Consider the following 9,419-nt stretch of genomic DNA (forward strand, 5'->3'; position numbering starts at 1 on the left):
TGTCAGAGGAAGATCTTAAAAAATAAAACAAAGTTTTAATTGTCAAACTCTCTGACAGAGAAATATGACCAAGCTTGCTATGTTGATTCACCGCAAATACTGAGGTCACTATATATAACACTCCAGTGACTGAAGCCTGCAGTTCCCATTGCAAGAAATGTGCTTCATTCATCTTGCTGCTTGTTCTCCAAAATGCAAAAATAGGTTGTTGCGAAATAACAATAGATGACAGAATCACAAAAAATTTGTCTTTTCAGATATGAAGAAGTTGAAAAATTTCAATATTTCTAACCAAAGAAAAAAACATCGCAAGGCAGATGACATGATCTTAAAATGCCATTATTCCATTTTCCATATCAGATTTTTGGTTTGCTCTATAGTTAAACCCCCTCCTGTGATACTTCTCGGCTGAATTTGTAGAGAACTCCAACAAATATTGAACACATATTGCTCATTTCTTATCTCAATCATTGTTAATATTTGCTATGTATAGATGTAATGATATAAATGAAAACATCAAAACATTAGGAGAACACATTCGCACATTATTAAAGCATATCTTCTTAAATAGTGGCATATCAAAACTTTGATTTGGTGAAGAATAATTCTAGTGATAACAAAATTTAGCTTTGTATCATTTATAGAAAGTTCATTGTAAAGTACTGTTTACATTCAAGATTAAAGTGTCTCTTGATTATTTTCCCTAGGAGTAATGCCTGGTGACAATACTGGAACAGGTAAGATATATAAAGCTTTCAAATGTATTGAACAGATCAAAGTTTAAAACAAAATGTTAATTTTACATTCAGGATGCACTGATGACAATGACAATGTATTGTTCAGACTACCCTTTTGTCTCATTTCTCCGCAGAGCTATGCAAAATAAATACTGTTGTACTAAAAATGGGCACGGAAAAGTTGAACTTGTTCACCCCCACTTCCCTTTGAAAAGATTCACAATCATTATCTGAAACAATGGGTGTGAGCCAAACCATTGTCACAGTGGTGAAATGATTAAAGATGCTCAAAGATAAACTATGCTTGTTTTGGCTGGGGAGCTTATCAGATATCGTCTCATCTGTTGTCCGTCAACAATTAACTTCTTCTCTGAAACTGCTAGTTTTATTACTTTGACATTTGATATGCAGGTTCCTGGTCAGATTGTTCAAATGGTAATGAGAGTTGCACATTTATACTAGCGCCCTTTTCCTAATTTTTGTTCAAAAAGTCATCTTCTCTGTAACTTTCTGTTTGGTTTGAAACTTGATATAGGGGTGCCAAGGGATGATCTCACTGAGTGTCAGCCAAGTTTGTTCAAATCAGTGTAATTTGCATATTTGTATTTTTGGGGCAATTTTTTCCAGTTTGTGGACAAAAAATCTTCATCCTTGAAACCACTTGTCTGATTGCTTTAAAATTTGGTATGATGGTCCCTTTAATTAATCTTGGTCAGATTTCCACAAATTAGGGCGAAATAAGTGATATTGCTTTTGCGGGACTTTTTCCCAATTTTGGTGAAAAAGGTTTTAGGAAATTACCTGTTGATTTATAGAAAAATCACCTCTATAAAAAGCTTGGTTGACTGCTCAAACGATTATATTTAATATAGAAATTTTCACAAATATTTCTCATAGTGGTCTATGGTTATGTCAAATATCATAGTGAAGCTCTATCGGCCACAAGGTCACTTGTTTGTGCATGTCAGTGACATCTAGTACATATCAACATGAATTTCTTATTAACATGAATTTCTTTGACTGAAACACAGGATATATGTTGATATTTAACATGAGAAATTGGAAAGCTTGCTTGAGATATTTTTTATCATCAGGGCAGAATCTTTCTACATGTTTGGAAGTAGATTCATGAAATGAGTTGTGTGAAACTAAGTTGATGTTAGATACTGAGCAATTCAAATTGCTAAACAATGGTTGCTAGGTGAAATGTGCACCTTCCACAAAAACATGGATTCTAAAGATGTCAATTTGTCAGCAAGTACAGGATAAAATAATCAGTCCACAGAAAATGACATATCACAGATATGCAGATGAATTTTTTACAGTTTTGTACCCTTTATATCTTACATTCATTGGAACTCAAAAGTGTAAATAACCAGCATAATGTTTCATGTCCAAGGGTGCAGTGCAACAATTCACACATATTAAATTAAATTCTTCTGCATCAAATGATGAACTTTATGAAAATCAGCATTTTCATTGATACTGTTCATTTTTACTTGACAACAGCAATCATCTTGACGACCGTAAAGAATTTAATCCATTCAAAAGAAATATAGACATAGTGACTGAAACATAAACAATCATATAATCCAAACTTTTGGAGGGTATACACTGTACATTTTTTGATGAGGACATAGTCCTGCACCTATTGTTGTACTACCTGACTTAATATATACTTTGATGGTCTTTGTTAGATATGTTTAACTTTCAATCCATAAAAATAAATCAAGCCTTTCTGTTTTATCTCCCAAGTGGGAATTTTTCCTTTTAAAGTGCCCCTTTGACTTTGAACCTATCACAATACTGATTTCATTTGCTGTACGTACTATAAAGCTAGTACCAGTAATACATCTATTATTTAAAGTACTCTCATGAAAGAAAGCAAGTTTATTAGAGATACCGATTTATGTTTGTATTTTGACAGGTCAGATAGAGGGACCACCTGATGAGCTTAGCCCTACTGATGAACCTAAATGGGCAAGAGTGCCAAATTCTGGTAAGATTTTTTATCAGTACATTGATTCACCAGTCTTGAGTGACGTATATCTTCCATTCTGATTAGAATACCTTGCACATATTATAATCACAATATTGCAAAAGGTAAGTGACGATGCAGTGTTCAAAACTGCTGTGTTCTGTCTCCACCTTTAAAGGGGTGATTCACTTGCTGAGCCAGGGCTATCAACTATCTAATTGCTGATTGGCTGTTATACACCTATTATTCTGAGAATGAAGGTGGAATGTACCTCTGGGATAGATATTCGGAATCTCAAATTTTTACAATTGCTTTTCGAATCCGCCACTTGTGGAGGGCTCCTTTTGAAGCTTTTGAAGTCTTATTTTTCTGAAAATCAAGAATTAATTCATTCCTGTAGAGGTAACACAGGGGGTGGCATCTGTTTTGAATATCAAATAATGGTACCAACATTTGCATGGCAACCTCAAATTTTTGTTGATTTTTAGAGAGAATGTTTGAAAGTGTCCTTGGGGAAAGTTTATGTACAAGTTGATGTCCTTCTTTTCTGAGGAGTGTTAAAGGTATACTGTCACCTGTTCCAATTTTGCCACAGTTACCATGGAAAGAGAAAATCTAACCAATCACAGATTTTAAGTGGGTGGCCGCTTTTTAAAAACAGCGCCCTCACATGGGCTTTTTGAATACCAAGGAACGCTTCTTTGACCATATATGGGCATATTTAGATTGAAGGTGACTGTATACCTTTTTAAACAAGAGTTAAATAGTATACCACTGAACAATGTGTAATTCTGCTCAGTACGAGAGGAACCGCAGATTCAGACACTTGGTCTAGGCGCTTGGCCAATAGGCCAATGGTGCGAGGCTATGAAAATCATTTTCAAGAAAATTATGTTGCAAGGGTTTTTACTAATTCTCTAAAAATTTCTCTCAGATATCGGTATAATGCAATCATGCTTTTCCATTTTCTTCTTTTTAGAGGTAGAATTGAAGCAAATATCACCCCCGGAAACTTTTCACAAACATAACGCATTCTGGGGAGCTTGGATGAAAGATACAGCAATAGAAAATGACAAGATTTATACTATGTCACATTTTTCAAATTTCATGGTAGAAGGTAAGGAAAAATTACTGTTGCCTTTTCCAGAATAATGTTACATTTGATAACAAATAAACCTCTGTTGACCAAAGTAATTTTATCAAACTAAGTTAATTCCATATGACACTATATACCGGGTATTTTGTCTTCCAGAATGGCCAACACTTGCAGATTTACAATCAAAGAGTGGAAAGAAAATTTACTACTTGCCTCAATATTGGGATGGTACTGGCCATGTGGTGTACAACAATTCAGTGTATTTTCACATCAAGGGAACAAGAGAGGTAGCACGGTTTGACATGACATCAAAGACAATTGTGGCAAATGGAAAGCTACCTGGTGCGGGATTCCGACACACCAAGTACCTGTATGCGACAGAGTATACCTACATAGATTTGGAAGTGGACGAGAATGGACTTTGGGCAATATACAGCACTCCGGACAACAAAGGCAACATGGTGATTGCGAAATTAGATGTGGTCAGTCTGAAACTCATCAAAACCATCAACACAGAATATGAGAAGCGCTCAGCTGGTGATAGTTTCATCATTGGTGGGATTCTTTACTCCACTAAGAGTCCCAAAGAGAGGAATACCACGGTCAACTTTGGTTTTGACCTCTACACTTTGAAACCCATCCTTGATTTAGAGATACCTTTCATAAATCAGTATGGCATGAATGCTATGATTTCATATAATCCATTGGAAAAGGTTCTGTATTCCTGGAATCATGGGTATTTGGTGAAATATCAACTGGATCTTGAGTAGAATGCGCTGTGAAAGGAAAAACCACTCTGCAAAGTATCTAATATTTAAATTCAGATGATGAAAGTAGATGCAATATGCATGTACTCTCTTAGACTGTTCTGTGTCCTCAGAAAAATAGATTTTTCTGTTAATTGAATATTTGGCTAGGTTACTCTATGTTCCGCAGTGTGATAACTTCATATTTATGTTTGTATATTAACAATATTAACACAAAGTATCAGCTGTCTGTTTAGTATATCACTATCTGGCCATAAACCGTATTAGCAGCGTTTCTTTCAATGACCCCTGCGAAACAAAAATTGATACAAAAATAAAGACAAGTCACTAAATCAACTATAGAATACACCATTTTCTAATGACTCTATAAATCTCTAATAGAATAATTAGAAGTATGATTTTCGTTTTTTGATTTCTTATAAATAGCCTTTATTTTTACTTAATAGATTTTATATTAGTGTGTTAAATTTTCTAGTTATTTTTTTCAGTTTCTCAGAATATTTTCTCGTTAATTAGAGTCACCTCAATCTGTTTTTCTGATGGCCAGCATTGATCAAGTAAAGTATCTGGGCACTTTAAATTTCTTAATTGTTGCAGCTTCAAGATGTAAAGCTGTCCATCATAAAGAAAAGAGGTCAATATTCAGTAAGCTTTTTCCATACACTGTTTATTGTAAAGTATTTTGGCAGGAACTAGGGCTTTGATATCGTTTAATTGATAAGAAATCTTTGATGATATGCATGTACAATCATATAAAAAGAGAAAGATTTTGCAAACACAATTAGCATCAGTGACTTTCGCTCAGTGTCTTTTTAAATTCATCTGACCTTTGACTTCAGATGAAGAGGAGTCAACACTTAATGCTTATATAAGTGGACATGACGATATATTTGCACTTTGTTTGATAAAGCATATCAAGGCAGCAAAGATGCTGTTGTATTGTAACATGCCTTTAGCGTTTTTATTCTGCTGGTTGACATGATCTGTGTATACAATTTGCTCCATGGTAGGTTTATCACAAGTTGCATCTATCAGATCGATATAGAGACCAGATATCAACTTCTCAAAATCTATATTTGTGACCCTGGTTGGTTCAATTATAAAGCTTGTATCTTATTTATCATATTCTACTATTTGAAATGAAATAAAAATCATGGCCAATGCATTAACAGAAATTCAGGTTTATAGCATTGAAGAAATAATATTAACATTACTATATTTCATATCATTATTTCAATACGGTTGACTGGTTCAACCTGGATTCTTACGTAGAGACTGATAGAAATATGACCTACTAAACTTTGTGATGTCCAGTTTTGTAGTAGTACTAGTCCTCTGATGTAATTTTTATTTTTGAATATAGAAAGCAGTCTGTTCAGTAATATTAGAAAGCCTGAATTTAAAATTTGCTATTGCATTGAAGACATCTTTACTTTTGTTATATTGAAAGTTTCAGTTACTAATACAAGGCATACTTTATTTTTATATAACAGGTATTAGATCGGTGTAAAACACGTTCAAAATATTTTTCATAATTTTAAGTATATATTCTAGGGATGAACTATATGTCGGTCATACTTAACAGAGATTTTACATGACATCATGTAACTATTCAAAAATGAGTATTGTAACAATTTTGTTTTACTGAAATGACAGTTGGAAGTGTATTAAACTTGTATATTGTTTTCATAACATAATTATGGTTGATATACACATTTTGACTGACAAGATAAGTGTAGAATTTTACATCATAGGGTTGTAATAGAAGACGTTTTATAATAAAGTACCTTGTTTTTCTATCACAATTGCACTTCATACTTTCTCACCATCCATGACATGTTAGCCACAGTTTTTATCTGAAACTACCGTATTATCAATCCTGTTCATTAAGATTTTGGACCATCTGAATAACTTTTCATTTAAGCAGGCACTGCATGCAATACAGCATATTTTGCTAAAAATCGCTTTTTTTTGCAAAAATTCATTCAATTTTCAGTAATTTGTTAACCCTAGATTAAAATATTGGTTGGGCTAACATTTTAGCTTGACAAGCATTTGTAAGTTGGGTGAGAATGAAGTGTAAACAGACGCAAATTTACACAAATCACCTAATTTTCTCATTTCTTGTTTTTCCCATTTTAATACATTTCAGAAGAATATTGACTCCACTCTAGCAGGATTAATTTTCGTAAAATTTTCACATTTCAAAATGACAATCTTTTGGCAATAAAATTCTTATATTTGGAATAAGATTCATTTCAACTTTGCTTGTCATATATGATTTTAAATCACTTTATATGAATGTCAGTCTTTCAACCCCTGCCATTTAAGAATGATGATAGATAATGCAAATAAAATTATCAATTTTTACGATGTAAACTCTGGTATCAAATTAGATATTAAATTTCATATAGTACCAAGTTTTGACTCTGTATTTTATTATTAATATCAAAGCGGTCTTTTTACCCCAAATGTGTACCCCTTCATCCTTGGAATAAACTATTGCTACCATACTAAACTTAGATTCTCTGCATTTTTCAAGAAATATTGCTTTGAGAAAAGTGTGTTGGCTATGTGTGACGCCAACTTTATTTATGTGTCAGATTTGGGATGGGAGGGATGGAAGCATGTTAAGGCTATGTAGAGCTGTGCGAGAAACAATCTTTTTCAAAAATGTTATTGACATGGCAAATTTAAGCAGCTGTAACGTTTATTATATTGATGATAAACAACATCTCTGACTGATTGCAACATGTGTCATCTTGTATATCATCTAAAAATCAAACCTGGGAAAATCTTTCACAGCTCTCTCACAACAGCATGTGGAAAATGTTATAAGCTTTACTTTTCATTTTCTTGTCACAAGTTGGATGACTATTAGCTTCAATGCCTACATACTTCAAGAACGGACTGTGAAATGAGGCATGGTTCTTTCTTCATGTCAAAGAATTCATGAACAGTCAAACCCAAAGTAATCCATATCAGCTAAATACTAGTCATTGAATTGTACTGATATCTCTGATACCAACCATAAGATGATAGAAAACAAGACAAGCGACCTAGCGGCCGATATAGCTCCGCTGTGTTTATGTAGAGAATAACTATTTTTTACACATGTTGATGAAGAAGGTGGAAATCTTTGATAGCTCAATGCAGTGGCCAGAAAAAAGTGGCTAAAATAAGCTGCAAAAATACACAATTGAAGATTTCATCATACTTTGAATACATCACATCGGATCATCCCTAAGAACATGTCAACCAAAGCTATCTGATGAGTAGTTTTTTGAGAATAAAATTTTCTGACCAAAAATGGCAACAATTGCCCCCAAAAATAAAAATTGCAGATTTCATAGTAATTTCAAGAGATCAAACTTAGTTCATCTATAGAAACCTGTATACCAAATTTCAAAGGTGTTAGACCAGTACTTTTTGAGAAATACATTTTTTGACCAAAATGGGAAAAATTGCCCCAAAAATTTAAAATTGCAGATTTCATCATAATTTCAACACATATCATTAAGGTGATCTGTAGAAACCTGTATACCAAATTGAAAAGATATCAGATGAGTAGTTTTAGAAATACACATTTTTTGACCAAAAATGGCAAAATTGCCCTAAAAATACAAAATCGCAGATTTCATCATAATTTCAATAAATATCATGTAGTTTATCTGTGGGAACCTGTATACCAAATTTCAAAGCTATCAGATGAATAGTTTTGGAAATACACATTTTTGACGAAAAATGGCAAAAATTGCCTCAAAAATACAAAATTTCAGATTTCATCAGAAATTCAATATATATTACTCAGTTCATCTATAGAAACATGTATACCAAATTTCAAAACTATTAGACCAGTACTTTTTGAGAAATACATTTTTGACCAAAATGGCAAAAATTGCCTTAAAAATGCAAATTTGCATATTTCTTTACAATTTGAACAAATCTCAATAGATCATCCCTAGGGACATATGTAACAAATATCAAAGCTATCTGACTGGTAGTTTTGAAGAAGAAGATTTTTAAAGATTTTTTTACCAAAAATGACAAAAATTGCCTTAAAAATACAAATATGCAAATTTCACCATGATTTGAACAAATCTGACTGAAGTCACCCTAAGTAAACTGCATATCAAATTTCAAAGCAATCGGACAAGCGGTTTCAGAGAAGATTTTTTTACCAAAAACACCAAAAATTGCCCCAAAAATACAAATATGCAAATTTCACCACGATTTGAACAAACTTAAGTGTGGTCACCCCAAGTGAACTGCATATAAAATTTCAAAGCAATTGGACTTGCGGTTTCTGAGGAGAAGGCAATTGTTGACGGACGACGACGACGACGACGGACGACGGACGACGGACGACGACGGACGACGACGGAAATCAACCCTATTTGATAAGCTCCGCGTCGCTGACAGCGGAGCTAAAAAATGGTATAAATTTTCCTAAAGGTTCAATTTTCTTCTCAATAGCTATAGGTAATGTATATACCTTGCTATGAAGGGCCCTACCACAATGGGTCTGTTATCCCTTCACCACAAAACTTTTGTATAAACCTATTGTTCTCTACCATTAAATTTGGCCACTGTACAGGGAAATAGGTGTGAACAGTTTAATTCTTTTTCTTTCAGAAGATAATCCTATTATAAAGTTTTTGATATAGTCCCATCCTTTACACACAGATAAATTTGACCTGTCAGTTGTAAAATGATGGTTATAGGTCAAAAGGTAAATTGTCAGATAATTTTTGCCATCAGTCACTGTAGAAGGGAATAAATTAGAACGGAGACATACTGATGTTTCAAGAATGAAAATGAACAAAAACTCGAAACTGAAA

At 33.4% G+C, this 9,419-nt stretch overlaps 1 protein-coding gene across 4 annotated transcripts in view; it reads left to right on the top strand.

Moving 5' to 3' along the window:
• Positions 1 to 6,999, top strand: part of LOC139121913 (collagen alpha-1(II) chain-like) — a 31,651-nt gene extending 24,652 nt beyond the window's left edge. For all 4 annotated transcript variants that reach the window (XM_070687229.1, XM_070687228.1, XM_070687226.1 and 1 more), the window contains 4 exons: positions 708 to 737; positions 2,665 to 2,736; positions 3,695 to 3,832; positions 3,968 to 6,999. In XM_070687229.1, coding sequence (XP_070543330.1) covers positions 708 to 737; positions 2,665 to 2,736; positions 3,695 to 3,832; positions 3,968 to 4,581 — 854 coding nt within the window. In that variant the 3' untranslated portion in view covers positions 4,582 to 6,999. The remainder of the gene's footprint in view (positions 1 to 707; positions 738 to 2,664; positions 2,737 to 3,694; positions 3,833 to 3,967) is intronic.
• Positions 7,000 to 9,419: the final 2,420 nt, after the last annotated feature.

The sequence above is a fragment of the Ptychodera flava genome, chromosome 21 (assembly GCF_041260155.1).
Source record: "Ptychodera flava strain L36383 chromosome 21, AS_Pfla_20210202, whole genome shotgun sequence".
Taxonomy (NCBI): domain Eukaryota; kingdom Metazoa; phylum Hemichordata; class Enteropneusta; family Ptychoderidae; genus Ptychodera; species Ptychodera flava.